The sequence below is a fragment of the Stigmatopora argus genome, chromosome 16 (assembly GCF_051989625.1).
Source record: "Stigmatopora argus isolate UIUO_Sarg chromosome 16, RoL_Sarg_1.0, whole genome shotgun sequence".
Classification (NCBI taxonomy): Eukaryota; Metazoa; Chordata; class Actinopteri; order Syngnathiformes; family Syngnathidae; genus Stigmatopora; species Stigmatopora argus.
In genome coordinates this window covers 9,374,793-9,393,408 of record NC_135402.1, presented here as the reverse complement: position 1 = coordinate 9,393,408, position 18,616 = coordinate 9,374,793, and the positions used below count along the sequence as shown (strand labels likewise).

Below are 18,616 nucleotides of genomic sequence, written 5' to 3'. Positions count from 1 at the left end.
CAGTTGTGGACATAATTCCATATCAAATGGGGAGACTGGCAAAATAATACATTTTGAAAACCCGATCTTTCATATTTTGTACTTCTTTTAAATTTCTTACCGATTCGATTTCAAGTAAACCCTTGCATCCTTTAGTTTTTTTTCTTGGTAAAAAGTTTAGACATCCCTGCTTTAAATGACAGATATGTAATCCAATGTCTTAACAAGTCATTCTAGGCCATTTGGAAAATAAAGAGAGGAGTAAAGCAAGTATTCAAGTCCAGGCAGGTTGGAACTAAATTTCCAGTAACCTACTCTGGAAGGGGAAGAAGATATATTCAGACAGTTGGCTCATTTACGGATGTTGTGTTGCACAACAATGCTAAAATTCATATACATATAACATTATTTTTGTACACTCATCCATTTTCTATTGCAAACATGTGTTGCCATACCCTACAATTGTATGTTTTACTAAATAAAATTCATTTGAAGGTGCAGGCTGGGTGTTATACTGCAAATTAACTCAAATCATATAGAAAAAAAGCCCTTATATGAATACCGTCTCACAATGAGTAATAATAATATTATACAAACAAAGCAGCTCAAGCCATAACTCAAACTGGAGTTTACCTCGGCTCTCCGCCAATCACAGCTCGGCTCTGGAGCGCCTCGACCAATTGGCGTGCGAGGAGCGCTCGCGCACAAGCATTTGAAGGCGGTACTGAAATCGGAGGACGATTAAAAAGTGAAGTTTCGTCACCAATGCGGTATTTTATATGATGCTGGAGTATTTTGACTAACTCTGAATATTGCGACATCTACTAAAGTAACTCGATTTTATGTTTCTGGAGTCCTTGGGCTCGGAAAAGTTGTCCGGTTCGTGCTTTTATGCTAACTGGAAGTAGTAGTAGTACTAGTAAATAGTTATCATGGCTTTGATAGCCACGGAACAGGGCGGCAACAGCAAAATAAGCGAAACATCGGCGATTTATGGCCGAATTGAAGCCAGAAAAGACTCATTTTCCGGGAAAAGTCAACCGAAAGAAGGAGGCTATTCCACGGATGGACTCCCGAAAGCGTTTCTTCACAGCCTTCGGACACTCTTTGACATCCTGGACGACGCCGGTCGAGGGTACGTCCACATATCCGAAATCGAGAGCCGCTGGCAGGGCGCCGACACTCGGGAACTACCTGGCGGGGTGTTGAGCTGCCTCCGCCGGGTCACTCCTCCGCACGGTTGCCTCACCTTCGAGCGCTTCGTGGCGGGGCTCCGCTACTCCATGCTGAACCCGGAGAACCGGTTGAAGGCGCAGGCGGCCGTGCCTCCGCAGCCCGCTCCACGATCTGCGTGCACCCGGGTGGAGAGCAAGGTCCGGCCGCTTGGGCCGAGCAACGTGACCAACATCCAGCCTCACCGCGCATCCTCCCTGTCGAGCCGGGCCAGGCCGGAGGAAGCGGGCAGTCAACCGGCCTGCGGTCCGGTGAGGCACGGTTCGGGTTATGAGAGGAGCGGTCGGGGTCTGGAACGGAATTCGCTCGCTCAAGAGGCATGCGGGTCTTTCAGAGTAGACCCGGGTCATGTCTCAAAAGCCCCCCAGCAGCAGAATCGGGTCCGAACAATCGAGTCGCTGGCCCTGGAGTCACCACAAGTTCAAGGACAAAGTATGTACAACTTCATCTTTTCTTTTATAAATAATCTTATATGCTTTGTTTGTGCCCTGATAAAAGTTTTGTTTATGCTGCTACAATTTTAACAATAAATATCTCATCTCATCTCAATTTCTGAACCGCTTTATCCTCGCTAGAGTCGTGGGGGGTGCTGGAGCCTATCCCAGGGGGACACCCTGAATTGGTGGAAAGCCAATCGCAGGGCACAAGGAGACAAACAGCCATTCACGCTCACACTCATACCTAGGGGCAATTTAGAGTGTCCAATCAGCCTACCGTGCATGTCTTTGAAATGTGGGAGGAAAACGGAGTACCCGGAGAAATCCCACGCAGGCCCAGGGAGAACATGCAAACTCCACACAGTTTGGCCAACCTGGATTTGAACTCAGGGCTTCCACTGTGAGGCTGATGCGCTAACCACTCAGTCACCGGGCCTCCCCAACAACAATTATAGTCAGGTATGATGACGTTACGGAATCCACTCGTTCTCGAACCTGCGGTTGTCGGCTGTCATAGCATTGTATTATCAGCCCGTGGTGGGTGATCCTGACCCACAATAAGGAGACAAACAACCATTTTTTTACTAAAATGATAGTATCATGTAATATTTGTAAATAGAGCATTTTTGAGGAGGTACCACCAGGACTCGCTTTTATTTATAACATCTAATTTGCCATTTCTCTATGTTATTTTTTTTTTACATTTTTCCTACTGATCAGGGAGCTCACTAATTCCTATATATAGTGAGATCGTTATCACAAGCCCCGTATCACAAATCCTATTGTGAGGTATCTCAAGCTTCCCACCCCTGTATCACATGTCTCAAGTATGCTCGCAGAGGGCTACACATTGACCTTTTTTAACTTGTTGAATTATTGCTGTCGTTAAAGCCAGACCAGGTCAGAGGTGCGTTCAGATATATTCTTTGGTGCTGTGTTGCATATACTTGAGTCCACCCCCAGTGTGAAGGAAGTAACGCTTGACAGCTCTTAATCTCACTGGTACATCTACTCGGGTCATTCGCACAATCATAGTGTCTTGCTGTCACACACGCTAAACCCCCGCGTGAGTCCCACTGGGTTATGTATGATTGCCGTGCAGCCAGCCTGCCTCCAGGGTGATGCTCCCTCACTGAACTTTTTGCAAAGTTTCAAGAAATGTATCCATCCAGTTGCACACATTCGTTCCATTTCTTGCATCATAAAGCTACAATTCCATATAGTTCGATCTCATCCTTACTGTAATGGTTTTATGAACTATAAGGGACGACGTGAATACTGGTTTACAAGTTACTATACTACAGTGGCGGTCCATGCATTTTCTAGTGACGCCTTCAGCAAAAACTATTTTATGGCTATAAAACCTCTACTGCAGCTACAGCTGCGACACATAAAAAATAATCAATAATAACCTCATACAATTGAAATATTATTTAGGAATATAGCCATATTTTACTCACCAAAAATCATTTTTACCTGTACACAATATCCATCCTCCTTTCTTTCCTCCTTTTCTATCCTTTTCATTTTTTCTTGAAAAGTCGGTCTTGAAAATGGCTTTGACAGTAAATGTGCAAAAAAAATCTATTTCTTCTCCTCCTTCAGCCATTGCGGGTTGACAAAACCGCTATTAAATCAACACAGCAATATATTTGCTCGTGCAGCTCGCTCCAGATACAGTTTGGTAGCTCTGGCTAGTCCACTCTATCACTAGCCAATCATAGTTGGTGAAAGCGATGACGTATCCCTACGCCTGCGAGTAGGCAATGACGTATCCCTACGCCTGCGAGAAAGCCTTGGTGTCACCAAATCGAATTCTGATTGGTTAAAGCAACAGTCTTATCGACCCTTGTTTAATGCAGCAGATTTCTGACCCTGTCAACAAATAATGGCTGAAATGTGATTGGTTAAATGCTTCAATATGAAAACACACATCTGGAAGCAGTGCAACCAGGGGGAAAAGCAATGAAAGGAAGCTAACAGACAATTTGGAATTATTTAATTAAGTATTCATGGACAAAATATAATTAACATCAGTCTGTGATTCAGATATTTCTTAGGCCAGCAGAGAAGGCCTTGAAGGCCCTGACGGCACACCACTGCTATACTAGCATTGGTGGGTTAATAGAGACTATTCATTTTTGTTATAGAACATATTCCATTTCCCATCCATTACCTTTGTGCTTAGATGCCCATGTTTTGGGCCTCATACTTTCAGCCATTTAACGTGGGTGGACAGAGCAGCACTTGTCCATGCCCTAATCTCCCACATGCACCCAAACCCAGTAGGATTAGTCCAGATTACAGCATGCAGGCCAGGACTGGTCAAAAGCATGCTGTGAAATCTCTTACCAAAAAGTCCTGCCAGACGTTCACTTTCTCCTGGTGAGTGGACACAAACTGGACATGCAAATGGAAAATTAACAAATAGCTGGTAGTGTAATGACAACATGAAAGGGTTGTGTTGTGAAGCCTTCTTTGAGTTGATGCAGGATCGTGGGCAGTATTAGATTTTTCACAGCAAAGATTTTCCGCATAGCTTCTTGTGTGAAAAGTGTATCGAAAGAACAATAATCATCAGTTGCAAAGGTGGTTTTGGAATGTCGGTGCACCGAAGACAATAATATTACGCAGTGGTGTCAATTCATCACGAACAAAGGTGTGGGAAGATACCTTGGAATAATTCAATTAAATATGGGCGATACCGACCCCCGGAAAGTTCACGGTTTCAAAACCAAACTAAAATGATCAAAAAACTAAAAAAACACTTTTTTTCATAGCCTGCCACTTGTACTTACCTATGTGCGACTCATAAATGTCTTTTATTTTTTCACTCTAACCGCCAACAGCGTATTGGCTAAAGTTATTTAAAAAAAAATCTTACGTGACATTAACTGGTGCGTCATTTGACAGTTGTTCCCTATTTTACTATTTAAGTTATAATATTTGTTCTTGGATTTCGATAAATTAAAAAAAATGCCAACCAAGGATGAAACCTATATTCCAGTGTGTATATATACATATATATGGAATATATATATATATATATATATATATATATATATATATATATATATATATATATATATATATATATATATATATATATATTCATTTATCAAAATCCAAGAAGAAATATTATAACTTAAATAGTAAAATAGGGAACAACTGTCAAATGGCGCAGCAGTTAATGTCACGTAAGATTTTTTTTTAAATAACTTAATCTCATTTTCTGAACCGCTTTAACCTCATTAGGTTGGCGGGGGGTGCTGGAGCCTATCCCAGCTGACTCCGGGCCAGAGGCAGGGGACACCCTGAATCGGTGGCCAGCTAATCGCAGGGCACAAGGAGACAAACAACCATTTACGCTCACACAGTCATACCTCTACTTACGAATGTCTCTAGGTATGACATTTTCAGGTTACGAAATCAAATGAGTGCTTTGAGATACAAAAAAGATCCAAGTTACGAATGAAGTGGCAATATGTTGTACGACAACAGTGTTGACAGCAGGTGGCAGCAAATGTTGTCTGTCTCTCCCCAACGGACGTGAGCGATGACATTGAGCACTGATGTCCAAATGAAGCTTCTTGACGCAATGAAGCTTTGCAGCCAATTGGTTCATTTGCTCTTTGCTCTCAAGTGGGCTTGAAACCAAGATGCATGCATATAGCAATGAGAATTCTATTATGTCAATTATATAAATGTACGTTGGTTACTATGGAAACAGTGCAAAAAGTGCTCGAAGGATTATTTGTTGTTCATTTTTATTTTGAGAAAATAGCTGTCCCACAATGTTTGTCTTTAAATGGTTACCTTTTACTTTAGAAAGTATTTTGCTAGCTCTATATAACATTCCTTCACAGTCAGAAATCCATAAAATGTGAGAAGATAATTTTTTTTGTTTAATTCACAAGGGTCGCGGGGGGTGCTGGAGCCTGTCCCAGTCAACTACGGGCACTAGGCAGGGTACACCTTGAATTGGTGGCCAGCCATTCATGGAGCACAAGGAGAAAATCTGTTTTAATTACATAGTATTTGCCATTTAGCTGCACCGGACCAAGCAGTCATCACTTTCTTTCACATCATGTGTCCGTCCAGGTGTTGCTAAATCAAATTTACCCAGATCCCAAAGCGAGTCTGCGTCGGGATTCATCGGAGGCTCCAGGCGCCACAGCCGCAGTCGAGACGAGCAAAGACGCCACACCATCACCAGTGGAGTGGACTACGAAATGGTCAGTGCTCAAGTCCAAAAGACCGTCGAAAACTATCTTTCATACACTGACCGTGTTGTCATGGAGAAATGTTACATGCCTCTCCCGCAAAGTCATCTCACCTGCCTTAATAAAATCTATAAAGTGGATGGACGTATGTCCCTGTTTGTTGTTTCATCACAAAGAAACTAGTGTCACTTGTGCGGAGAATAGAATAACAAGAGAAAAGACCCAATTGACCTCCTATTGGCTAGCCTGTTCCCCTCACACGTTCTCCTGGGCCTCCCCCCTCATAGTGAAACTCGCACCCTCCCCTCTGGCCCTCATGCCTGCCTCCTCTAGGGTTACTCTCCCCCTTGTTTCCACCATTTTCCCACCTTGCCCTCGCACGATTGATCTCCTTCTTTATCCCACCGACGTTTCCTTCGTCTCTGGGTCCAAGAAGGCCGACCGGGGTCCCTCCGCCCCAACTCCCTGTTCTGTTCCTCCTCTGTCCCACCCTCCCCTGCACCTCCCCTGCTCCTCCTCCTCCCCCTTCCCCGCGTCCCTCCCACCGAGGCTGATTTTGCTGCCCCGATGGTAGTGTGCCGGGTCGGGGCCGGGGGCCCGGTGAACGTGGAGGAAACCGGCCCGGCTTGGACAGCGGTGTGGGCAGCGTACACCACCGTGTTCATCCCCCTGAGCAGTAGCTTGTACAGTGGGAAAGCCCTGCACTTTTTCCTTTGGGTGAGTAAGTGTGGAAGACTTGAGTGACGGCTTATTGGTTGCGTTCGGGCTCAGCATGAAGAGTTCTGTATCGTGGCTTTTGGACTGAGAGATCCAATTTTTACTTGTAGTTTGTTTTAATACACTTTAACAACACTAAACTGCATCAATACCATACTGCACTATATGTAATCCTAATTATTCTATTAACCAGTCATAGAAGGGACTTTTCTCTGTACAAGTGTAGTATTTGTGGTGTGTGTGGGTCCCTCTGGTGGTATGGGAAATAGTTTTAGCGTTGTGGTGGAAAACTTTTGTACATTATCTTGGGGCAGTTTTTTTTGGGTGCAATGTTAATGTTAAAAAATTGCATCATGTTACAGCCTCAACTTTTTTAGGTATTTACTACATCCCTTGTGCTTTTGATCAACAGTGATTCCTATTATGGTGTTTTAGTTTCCGTTTGTAATTTTCATGTTGGTGGTCCTTGGGTAGCGAAGTTTTTTGGGTTGTGTTTGATGTTATTGGTTTTAGAACGACTTGCTTTATCCTATTTCAGATGGAAAGTAAGGCATGGTGTTTTATCGGGCTGGCTCTTTGCTCTCCTGTATCTTAAGATTGTGTAATATTTTAGAATTACCTTACCCGGCCGGACATGACTTTTTAAATGACCTATTTATGTTTTTACTGGAAAACACGCACCTTATGGAGTAGCACCACTAGTTTCGTTATATGCAGCTGTTGTATAATGACAATAAAGGCTTTGTGGTTGATTGATTGATTGATAGCTCGAAGAAAACATTTGACCTTGCACGAAGGTTGTTTAAGATATTTTACCTTTGTAATCCTTTCACTAAACCACTTTACTGTATTCTGGCATTGTTTTTCGCCTTTGAACTGCTGTTGCATGGCCACTCATTCATCCTTTGTGTAAAGCAACTATTGTGCTATTATTGGACTTGTGTGTGTGTGGTGTATTTATGCGCCAGCTGGAGACACATTACTTTCAACCCTCCGCCATGCTGCGTTATGGACACTTTCATTAACATTAACTCCTTCATCTCGCCCTTATTGAGGCACAGGCCAAAAATGACTGCAACCAGCTCGGATGTTTAAACATGGGACGGATAGATGGAGCCATGTAAGGGGTCCGTGGGCTTTGGGGGGGTGGCTTAATGCCAGCGATGAGGCCAGGACTGTGCGGCATGGACAGCCTGGTCAGCACAACTCTCAGGGGGCTGGCTATAATTGAGGGGCTGGCTATTTACTCCATTCTTAGGTTGTGACGTGGTTACCATGACGATGGACGGATGGCTCCTCTAGGCATTGTTCAGGATTCAGTCAGTCTGCGTCTTTGTCTTCTTAAAAAACTATTTCCTCCTTTTTTGCCAGCTCAAGCAAATGAAGGAGCTGGAGCAGGAGAAAGACTCCCTGTTGGCAGGTTTGGAGGTTGTGGAACGCGCCAGGGACTGGTACCAGGGCCAGATCCACAATGTCACTGAGAGGCAGAGGCAGGTCGGACAGAACTCACAATGCACAGTGAGTAAACACTCAAGATAATACAAGGTAATTCCATAACACAACCTACAGGAAATCTAAGTAAACTGTTTTTTTTTAGGATTTTTTCACTGAAGCCAACCAGACTCGCATCAATATTCTTATCCCCAAATTACAAGAAGTCAACCGCTGCCTCAATGATCTTATTTGCTGCACCGGAATGGTGAGAATCAATTCATCATACATAAAGCAATGTAACTTAGGGATGTTCTGATCCGTTTCTCAGTTTTGGTAATATAGCTATTTTTGGAGTATTGAATTTACATCAGCTTGTAGTCAATCCAGCTTTTGTGTGTATTTTCACTACCATGATGCTTTTTGGCTGCTGTAAATCCAACCATGAGGCAAACAGGTCCACTAAGTGGGACTACTTCGCTTTATAAACAAATCAGAGTAACAGAACATTATGTAAAATTTATGAACAAAGCATTTCTTGCTCTAAAAATATGGCCGTCGTAGCTTGAAAAATATCGGATCAAAAGTTTTTAAAAAAATCTGCATCAGGACATCCCTAATTATACTTCCTGGAGATAAGAGTTTACAGGGACTATATAATGATCACCAAGACCAAAACAAAAAATGAATGCACCTATGTAATTTTACATGTAGAAAATCTAATCTCGCTGGTGGCTCAGTAATTAGCCCATCTGCCTCACAGTGGGAGACTTGGGTTCAAATCCAGGTCTGTCCACTTGTGTGGAGTTTTCATGTTCTCCCCTGCCTGGGTGGGTTTTCTCCAGGTACTCTGGTTTCCTCCCACATTCCAAAAACATACATGGTAGGCTGATTGCACACTCTAAATTGCCCCTAGGTATGAGTGTGAGCATCAATTGTTGTTTGTCTCCTTGTGCCCTGTGATTGGCTGGCCACTAATTCAGGGTGTCCCCCCGGCTCTGGCTCAAAGTCAGCTGAGATAGGCTCCAGCACCCCCCGCAACCCTAATGAGGATAAAGTGGTTCAGAAAATGAGATGAGATGAGGTTCTAAGCAGCCATGGCAGGGGTGTTCAAAGATCTACTTTTCAAGGAGCTAACGTTGTGCGATTTACCCTTTTTTCCGGACCCCTGACAAGGCTCAGTAGTTATGTAGTATGCTGACGATATACCCCAGCGGTCCCCAACCTTTTTCTCACCGCTGACCGGTGAAGCTCTTTCTATTTTCTCGCAGACCGGCTAACGGGGAGGTCGACAACTTAAGACAAAATTGTGTGGGGGTAGGGTCGGTACACGAACAACACCCATGACGGAAAAAAAACCCAAAACAAGTCCCAAGCATAATAGCAATTCTTTATTATTATTATAACAACTTTTCAAGTAGGAGGGCGAGATTGAAAACGTTAACATTGTTTACTCTGACGGACCGGCACTAGGTAGCACGTGGACCGGTGGTTGGGGACCACTGAAATACTTGATGCCAGCAGGACACAACATAGTGTAGGAAGGTAGTAATTGCGCTTGGACTCGCAATGGCGCTGTTTCCCATCTAAAAAATTAATACAAATCCAGTCCTTGGATCAAATCTTACTGTCATGCGATCTACCAATAATATCTTAGTGATCGAAATATTGAGCCCCCTTGAGCCACGGCCAACTTCACTTTATTTTGTATTTGACCTTGCCACACCCATACTGCTATAGTTTGCTCAAATCTCCTATGTTTTGTTTCCCAAGTCACCCTTCCCTCCCAGTGGCGGTCAGACGGCATTACACTCCGCGAGCTCACAGCCTCCGGTTCCTGCTCCACCACAAGCCATCCTGAGACTGAAAGACCAGAACAGACTCCTGACACAGGTTCCCCCATAAGTCCATCCCTCTATTACTAGCCGCTATTTGTGTTTTGGTCCATCCGATAAACGAATCCTTCTCCTTCTTTGCAAAAGGAGGTGACGGAGAAAAGCGAACGAATCGCTCAACTGGAGCAGGAGAAGTCGGCCTTGATAAAGCAGCTGTTTGAGGCGCGTTCCCGCATTGTCCAGGACGCCAGCACCATGGACTCCACTTTCATCTGATCATCGACCCAGTAGGACTTATTTGCCACTGTAATCATTTACCCAGCTGAGCCTTTGTGGAAGCGATGCACCTTTTTCGGCATCCCTAGACTGTGGCTTCTTACCACTCCCCTTTACAAACTGATTGTGCACTCCAAGTGGCAGAAATGCTCCAAACTACTGGGCTCCATTTTAATTATTGTAGCACACCTCTCTTCTTAAAATGGCCCTTCAACATAATTTGAAATTCAAGTATTGGGCCAACTACAAACTCTGATCCCAAAACTCCTCCAACTTGCATTATTTTACTCCCATATATAAAAGGCTCTCACATGAATTGATTCTTAAAAATGCACTAGCTGTGTGTGAACATACAAAAGTGGTTATATGGCTGCGTTCAGACTTCAGGCACATCTGATTTTAATCGGATTCTTCCTTAAATACGAGTTTTAGGAATGAGTGTTCACGCTAGTTTTAGGAAGCGCCCAAATTCGATCTGCACGTGTTCAGATCAGAACTGACCCATCTGACAGGTCGCTATGGTAACAAAGGCCGTTCACGTAATCTAAAAACAACAAAACGACTCCAACCTCGTAATATTATGAATTTTATTCTCCAAATATTACTTTCATCTCCTAACATTACGCGAAAAGCAGTTTTGTGCTCACACAGACTTCACGTCGACAAATGTTGAAGCTCGTGAAACCAAACAACTTCTGGTTCGCATTATGTAAAAATAAGCAACATATTGACTTTAATCTCAGAATATTGGATTGGATTGGATTGGATAACTTTATTCATCCCGTATTCGGGAAATGTAATTGTGACAGTAGCAAGAAAAGGCATAGTTACAAGTTAGACAGTACAGTCGCAAAGGCCGCAGAACAACAAAGCAAAAGCAAGAGCACAAAGTACAAAGCAAATCAAAGTCAATTGGATCATTAAGAATCACCAAATCAAATCATTATGACAGAGAAGCAGCAAAAACACAAAAACAAGCAAGAGTGGACGGAGCTACCGCCACCGGCTGCCATTTGAACGGCGCCATCTTGGTTTCGGTAGCAAAAACGGATAGACTCAAAAAGACGTAAAGTTGGACAAAAACTGGAACCACACACAGGAAGTCTTCCACGAGATGGAGAACTTCTGCAGACTGTGACCGAGGTAGACAATATGCAGAGTCACTCTTCCAATTTTCCATTTTGAATCTTTGAAAAAATACAATGTATGACTTTATGTTCATCATATTTCCAATTTGTCAAATTTAATCTCGTAATATTAGGATTTTTCACACGGAATATTACAATGTATGAGTTTTTGTCTGATAATTTCCTGCTATGGAAATACAAAGGTTTTATTTCAAGGCACCACTGTGATGTCTTTAACTAATTGATAGTGCTACTTTCCTGTCTCAACGGGGCTTCTGCGCCACATTGTGGTATCCTAAGTCATTGCAGAAAAAGCACAAAACCATAATTTGGTGTTTTAAAGTGACTTGCCATGACCAAGTTCCACAAAAAATGTTCAACGTCAGTGAAGTATTGAATAAGACTGCGAATGTGTGGGGATTCATATTCCATTGAAAGCAACTATCGGTCTTTTGTGTTTACATTTTATAACTTTCTATCCCTTATTCTAAAACATGAACAGTTACCCAGCCTCCCTTATCTTGCATATCTTATGACGAGACTCTGGGTGGAGTGTTTTTTATTTAAACACGACATTTTTAAAATATATATTACTAGCATGTTCTTGTTTTTGTAAGCTGATGATGGGGTGGGTGCAAGTCAGCCTTCAAGTCAACGTGATGTCGATCCAGAAGTGGAGGAGAGATGATTTTAAGTTTGTATTCTGAGGGGAAAAAAGTGGAAGAAGTATTCACTTGTTTGGAAGATGTTTAAAAAACACTCGGATGTTTTAGGATCAATTTCCTGTTCTGTCGTTAACTAAGTGACCGCGTGGATACTTTAAAGATGTATTGCTAGTCCTTCAATATGTTTACACGGGAACTATATTTACCGATGTAGTCTTTTCTGGCAGTAAAACAAAAATAAGCTGTAAGTGTAATAGAGGAATTGTATGGTACTTCTGGGATGTCCGCATATGTAGTGTTGTCTGCTTCACTTTTTTTTTGCTGCTCAAAGTACATTTTGTGATTCCAACTTTTTACTCCTTTAGCTTTTTATCACAAGTACTTTAACTATAAATGGAATGTAAAATAATAAAAACGAGCAAACAGGGTGACAAGACATCAGACTTTGTCTTTTTATTTATCACGTTAAATCAGAGTGAGGCTCAACAGTTTGGACACATTATTATTGGTAAGATAATATCCATATTTTCTATATTTAACTAAACCAATACTATGATATTGTGATATTAATATATAAAAAATAACATTCCTTCACTTCATACCTCACGTATTTTAATTTGCCTTTCTTCTTTGTTTAATTTATTTGAAATTGTTTTTATTTTTGAAGATATGTTTTTTTATTATAAATGTCCTTTTAGTTATTATTGTTTTATTTAATTTTCTCTTCAAATGATTCTTTTTAATTATAATTGTAATCATTACATTGATTTTTAAAACAAATACTTGATTTAATTCATTCATTTTAACCAAGCTAATACTGCACTGAAATTCTACCTGTACAAATAAATAGTTTTATTACAATTGTCAATTTACACAGGATTTTTCCTGTCATATTTTCCAAACCACTTATCCTTACAACAGTCGAGGGGGTGCTGGAGCATAACCCAGCAAAATAGCAGGGGACACCCTAAATCTGTGGCCAGCCAATCGCAGGGCACAAGGAGACAGACAACCATTCACACTGATTCTCATGCCTAAGGGCAATTTAGGGTGTTCAACCAGCATACCCGGCATGTTTTTGGGATGTGGGAGGAAACCATTCGCCCAACTATCTGCCTTATTAACATTTATTTGTAAAAAATTATATACCACCTGTTGTTGGCTCTATTCAGATTTTAAATGCCTTTCAAGATATGTATAGGTGCAAATCATGTATGATAGTAATTGGATTGGATAACTTTTATTCATCCCGTATTCGGGAAATTTCATTGTGACAGTAGCAAGACGGTGATTAGACAGAACAACAAAGCAAAAGCACAAAGTACAAAGCAAATCAAAGTAAATGGGATCATTAAGAATCACCAAATCAAGACTGCAGACTGTGACCGAGGTAGAGAATATCCGCACTAGTCTGGAGCTGAAGACAACAGTAGCAGAGTAGAACTCCTCGACTCCGTTTCCTGCCTGGTAAGCGCCGACAGCTCTCCCATCTTATCCCATGATGGAATGGTTGGTCAGAAGCTTTGCTTCTTGTCCCGGCGGCACTTTTGTCCAGCTCCGAATTTCCAGCAGTAATTGAGGTGTTGCTCCTTCTGCTGCGTATTGTAACAGCTAGTCCCATGTGTATGACAGCGTAGGCATGGCTGAATTGTTCCAAAAAAGAAGTAGCCGAAAGAAGCCAGGCTAACAGAACAAGGAAAGTTGTAAAAACATTAAAGTAAAAAGAATAAAGTACAAAGTAAAGTAAAAAGGAATGTATTAAGAAATATTAAAATGTAATTAAAAAAAGATAGAAGCACTGTAAAACACGAAAAACATAAGATCTACTGCCACTGGCTGCCGCGTGAACGGCGCCAAGAGGGGTGATCCTACTTTGCGCTTTTTCGATTACTGCGGTCATGTCTGGTCTACATTATCCGCAATATTCGAGGGATTACTGTATTTTTAGTTTCCTTTTTGCATCTTTTTGAGTGTTGCGACTAATAGTCCGATAAATACGGTAGCACTGTAAATTATGAAATGAAAAAAAGAAAGTTACATTTGTGCTTTGGACTGTTGCACAGTGGGAAACTCATCTCATCTCATTTTCTGAACCGCTTTATCCTCATTAGGGTCGCAGGGGGTGCTGGAGCCTATCCCAGAAGCAGGGGACACCCTGAATTGGTGGCCAGCCAATCACAGGGCACAAGGAGACAAACAACCATTCATGCTCACACTCATACCTAGGGGCAATTTAGAGTGTCCAATCAGCCTACTATGTATGTTTTTGGAATGTGGGAGAAAACCGGAGTACCCAGAGGAAACCCACGCAGGCCCAGGGAGAACATGCAAACTCCACACAGATGGACATGACCTGGATTTGAACCCAAGACCCCAGAGCTGTGAGGCCGATGCGCTAACCACTCGCCCCACAATGGGAACCCTGACCAATAAACGAGATATTTACCTAAAGAGAAACAATATGTCAACCAGAGAAGCCATAACATTTGTTTGGTTTCCAAGGAACCGTGATGAAAAAGCTCCCCCACTCCAAAGCTACGTCGGTCTACGGATATGGTTCGCAAGTACAGTGGTAACACTCTATAATATGTTACAGCAAATTGAATCATGAGCGATTTTGTGCAAAGTTGCATCAGTTGTTTACTGGCGTCAATTTTCCGTCAGGCCCCGCATTGCTTGGTTGCATCATTGCCAATCGGTGTTGAACGGATGACGGCGTGCCACGACACGTCCGACCGACCAAGCGCGCTTCACCGATCTCCATCTCTCCGATCTCATCTTTTTTTAGTCATTGATGCTCACTTTTACACTTCCACTCAAATACCATTGTTCTAAACTGTTGTGTTTTTAAAACTTTGCAAAGGTGTGTTTTCAAGAGCCCCGAAGACACCTGGATGGCTGATTTCTGACACTCTCATTGGACGACGGGATGGGAGCAGCATCCATCTAATGTTGGTGCCTCAGCAGGAGTTTTCCAATCATTTAGTGACGCTCAAACTCTGGATACGGACGACTCCATTTGAAGAATAGAGTCATTGAATAGGTAAGTGTCTTTCTTTTTTAATTGAATTGAATTCAATGCTTTTATTGTCATTATAAACAAGTATAATGAGATTTAAAGCTTCACCAAGAAGTGCACAAATAACAACAACAAACAAACAGACACATAAATATTTAATAAATAAATAAGTAGTAAACATAATAAGAAGTCAACAACATAAAAGAGTAGGGAAGTTCACAAATAACAACAACAAATGGAATGAAAGTAAATTTATTATGTGGTAGTCTAACAAAGTGGAGATTTTATCATTTAAAGGGGGCTTTAAAAAATGTAAGTTAGCATTATCGCTGCTTAATTGAGCAATTGGTAGGATCAAAACATTCTAAAAACTACAGAAAAAATATGAATAATACAAAAACTAGCTTTATGAAATTTTAATTTAGGGAAAAAACTTTTGCATTGTGTAGACACTTCAAATGAGTTGTGACAATGCATAGTACATTTTTAATAGTGCTTGGGAATTGAGTTTTTAGTAATCTAATATTTCAAAACCTGCCCTGTGATTGGCTGGCCACTGATTCAGGGTGTCCCCTGCCTGGTTCCCAAAGGTGGGAGAGGCTCCAGCACCCCACGCAACTCTTGTGAGGATAAGCGGTTCAGAAAATGAATGAATGGAAACTATTTTAAAACCCTTAATTGAAAAAAAATATTCATTTTAATGTTTGGTATTATAAATTATTCATGAGTTCATTTTCATGGTGATTGTGAATTGAGCTTTTAGTACAATAGGACAGAAATCTGTATTAAATGTTTTTTCATTGTGAATTAGTTATAAATTTATTTTAATGGCGCTTGTGAATTGCGTTTTAATAATATAGGTCTAGTAAATGATGGTATATGGGCTACGGGCATATTACCTTGCAATATCAGTAAACCGCAAGACACTTCCTCATTTTTTTAACATCTTCTGTTTACCTTTGAACGATAACATGGCCCACTTCTTCATTTCCCCGCATCAGCAATTTTAAATGAAGAACAAAGTTGCTTTAACCAAACAGAAAAAAAAGAAAAAAAAAGAAAATAAGCAAACAGTGGTATCTCGACATACGATCTTAATCCGTTCCGGGACTGAGATCGTATGTCAATCTTTTCGTAACTCGAGCGAACATTTCCCATTGAAATGAACTAAAAACAAATTAATTCGTTCCAACCCTCTGAAAAAACACCAAAAACAGGATATTGGATTGGAAAAAAATGTTTTATTTCTTCTAATTCACCATCTATTAACAAAGTAACACATAACTAGTGGTTTAATAGTAATAAAATGTGTTTAATATAACTAAAATTGGGCGGATTTCGCCAACGGGAGAGAGAGACGCACAGAGGGGGCGGGTTGGGGTTTCGGGGGGACTTTCCACGACAATGCACTCGTAACGGAACAAATAAATTTAAATTAATTTGGAAACTTGGATTAATATATACAGACACACTCAAACATACGTTTAATGTAATTTTACACAAAACTGAAGTCTAATTTTTTTTTTTTTTACTTTTGTTCTGGGCGGGTTAGCTGTTTGCCACGCCTCCACCCTAACGTTCGCTATCGATGGGCTGTTTGCTGTTGTATTCCCTTCAAAATATTCCGAAAATGATGCACACAAATGTCCTCACAATAGGATAACGCACGACCACTTGCCAACGAGAAGTAGTCTTGAATGAGCGATCGCGGGAGCTAACAGGCTAAGGAAGGAATAACACCCTACCCACGTATTGATTGTGGGTAATGAAGTTTTATTCTGAGAAAGGGTGCCATTGGCTATTGGTGTTGTGTGCACGAGTATACTTCATTACCCAGAAAGCCCTCTTTTTGCCCGCCCATGCACGTTGTGCGTTTTCTGGTCCATGTGTAGCGGAAACCCGTCTGAATAAATCGTTCAGTGCTCGTAGATATCTGTTATACACGAAAGAGATTCGGCAAAAAAGACAGTGCGCTACAATGATAAACAGCCTCTCATGTCATGGCCACCTGGCTTGGTCGCATCTCGAAATTTTGATCGTATCTAGGGCAAATTATTCGATCGAAATTTTCATCGTACCTCGAGCATGTCGTATGTAGAGCTGATTGTAGGTCGAGGTACCACTGTACTACTCTTGAAGCACAGTCAAGCACAACTCTACCGCAACAATTTCAAAATAAAATAACGAATACAGGAAATGTATTTATACATTTTGGGGGATCTTTAATCTTGTAACTTGGGTCTTGTTTTCATATATTGGAACGGTAATTTACATTTCAAAGGATTTCGTAACCTGAAAAATGTGTATATAGAAGCATTTGTAAGTAGAGGTACCACAGTAGTATTTGTGTTCAACGTTTTCAGATTTCTACCTTGGTATTTCCTCAGCACCATGAGTTTCCTCTTCCTAAATTCATCGGCGCTGTTCATCTCTCAGTGGCCCGTCAACGCCACGCCTTGGGAGCACACGGTGTACGAGGGGTGCCGTGACATGCCGGCTGTGCTCATTTGGTACCTGGGACTGCAGTTCGTCAACATGTTCCTGGGTATCCCGGCCAACATCATGGTCCTCTGGCTCATCCGGAAGAACAAGGGCGACTCATCCACTTCTGACATATTCATCCTGCACCTGGCCGTCCTGGACGTCCTCTTCTGTCTCATCCCGCCGTTGGAGCTGGCTAACATCGTCTTCCTCACCACTAGCGGCACCTGGTACGTGTTGCGCTTCTTCTACGGCATGAAGGACTCGTCGCCGCTCTTCCTCTCCTGCATTTGCCTGGACCGCTACATGGCCGTGGTGCACCCCATCACCTTCACCGAACTCAAGGACCGCCAACACCGGGCCGGTCTGGCGGCGTTGGTGTGGCTGGTCACGCTGGCCTACGCCGCCGCCAAGTGCGCCAACCGCATCATCAACTTCGAGAAGGTCTTCACCGCCATGATCCTGGCTGCCTTTGCCTTCATGGTCTTCTGCAATATCGCCATCCTGTGGGTTCTACGCCAGTCCGGGCCAGGTCGGGACGAAATGCACCCGGTCAAGAAGCGAGCCTTCAAGACGGTTCTCATTATCCTCGCCATCATCGTCTTCAACTACTTCCCCCCGGTGGCGCTCTTTCCCTTCCAGCACTACTTCTCGCCCGATGTTTTCCGCTGTTACATCCACTATCTGGCTTTTGGTCTGATGGACTTTAGCAGTAGCATCCAGCCCATGCTCTACCTGTCCAAAGACAAGGTGGCATGTCCAGGCTGCTGCCAGGTCAACGTCACGCACCTCCAGTAGATTCTGAATAGTAGAAATATAAATCCAATGATATCCAATTCAAGAGTCTTTAATTGTTAGGTAAAAAAGTATTGGATTTTAATGGATGTTTTTAAGCTTGCAGATGTGTGTAGGTTGTGCATAGCTGGATCATGAGTGTATATGTGCTTGAAACATTATTTGGTATTTACAATATTAAATTCTAAATGAATGCAAACGTTTTTTAATGCAAAGTTTTTCACCTCTCCGCCTAACGATAAGCTCTAGCACGCTCTCTTCAGGCGTTGACGCGAACTGCTCGAATGCAGCCACGTCGTAGGGAACAATATAATAAACAAAGCGAGATGTCCACACTCGGATTTGGCGGCGTAAGAAGCTAGCGGCCATCTTCTAATGGAATTATAGATGGTTTAATT

At 42.1% G+C, this 18,616-nt stretch overlaps 2 protein-coding genes across 2 annotated transcripts; both read left to right on the top strand.

Annotated features, from left to right (window-relative positions):
- Positions 1-717: 717 nt before the first annotated feature.
- Positions 718-11,318, top strand: sapcd2 (suppressor APC domain containing 2). The gene is made up of 6 exons (XM_077623443.1): positions 718-1,644; positions 5,751-5,884; positions 7,961-8,107; positions 8,187-8,288; positions 9,794-9,913; positions 10,003-11,318. The coding sequence occupies exons 1-6, from the start codon at positions 912-914 to the stop codon at positions 10,129-10,131; spliced, it is 1,365 nt and encodes a 454-aa protein (XP_077479569.1). The 5' UTR covers positions 718-911; the 3' UTR covers positions 10,132-11,318.
- A 2,553-nt stretch (positions 11,319-13,871) lies between these two features.
- On the top strand, positions 13,872-18,400 carry hcar2 (hydroxycarboxylic acid receptor 2-). The gene is made up of 2 exons (XM_077622945.1): positions 13,872-14,966; positions 17,330-18,400. The coding sequence occupies exon 2, from the start codon at positions 17,334-17,336 to the stop codon at positions 18,219-18,221; it is 888 nt and encodes a 295-aa protein (XP_077479071.1). The 5' UTR covers positions 13,872-14,966; positions 17,330-17,333; the 3' UTR covers positions 18,222-18,400.
- The last annotated feature ends 216 nt before the right edge of the window (positions 18,401-18,616 follow it).

What these genes read in the sequence shown, in the direction of transcription:
- sapcd2 (XM_077623443.1), top strand. Translation starts at nt 912, where the DNA reads ATGGCTTTGATAGCCACGGAACAGGGCGGCAACAGCAAAATAAGCGAA. An exon ending in ACCACAAGTTCAAGGACAAA is followed by an intron (nt 1,645 to 5,750) that starts GTATGTACAACT and finishes GTGTCCGTCCAG; the next exon opens with GTGTTGCTAAATCAAATTTA. An exon ending in GTGGAGTGGACTACGAAATG is followed by an intron (nt 5,885 to 7,960) that starts GTCAGTGCTCAA and finishes CTTTTTTGCCAG; the next exon opens with CTCAAGCAAATGAAGGAGCT.
- hcar2 (XM_077622945.1), top strand. Translation starts at nt 17,334, where the DNA reads ATGAGTTTCCTCTTCCTAAATTCATCGGCGCTGTTCATCTCTCAGTGG.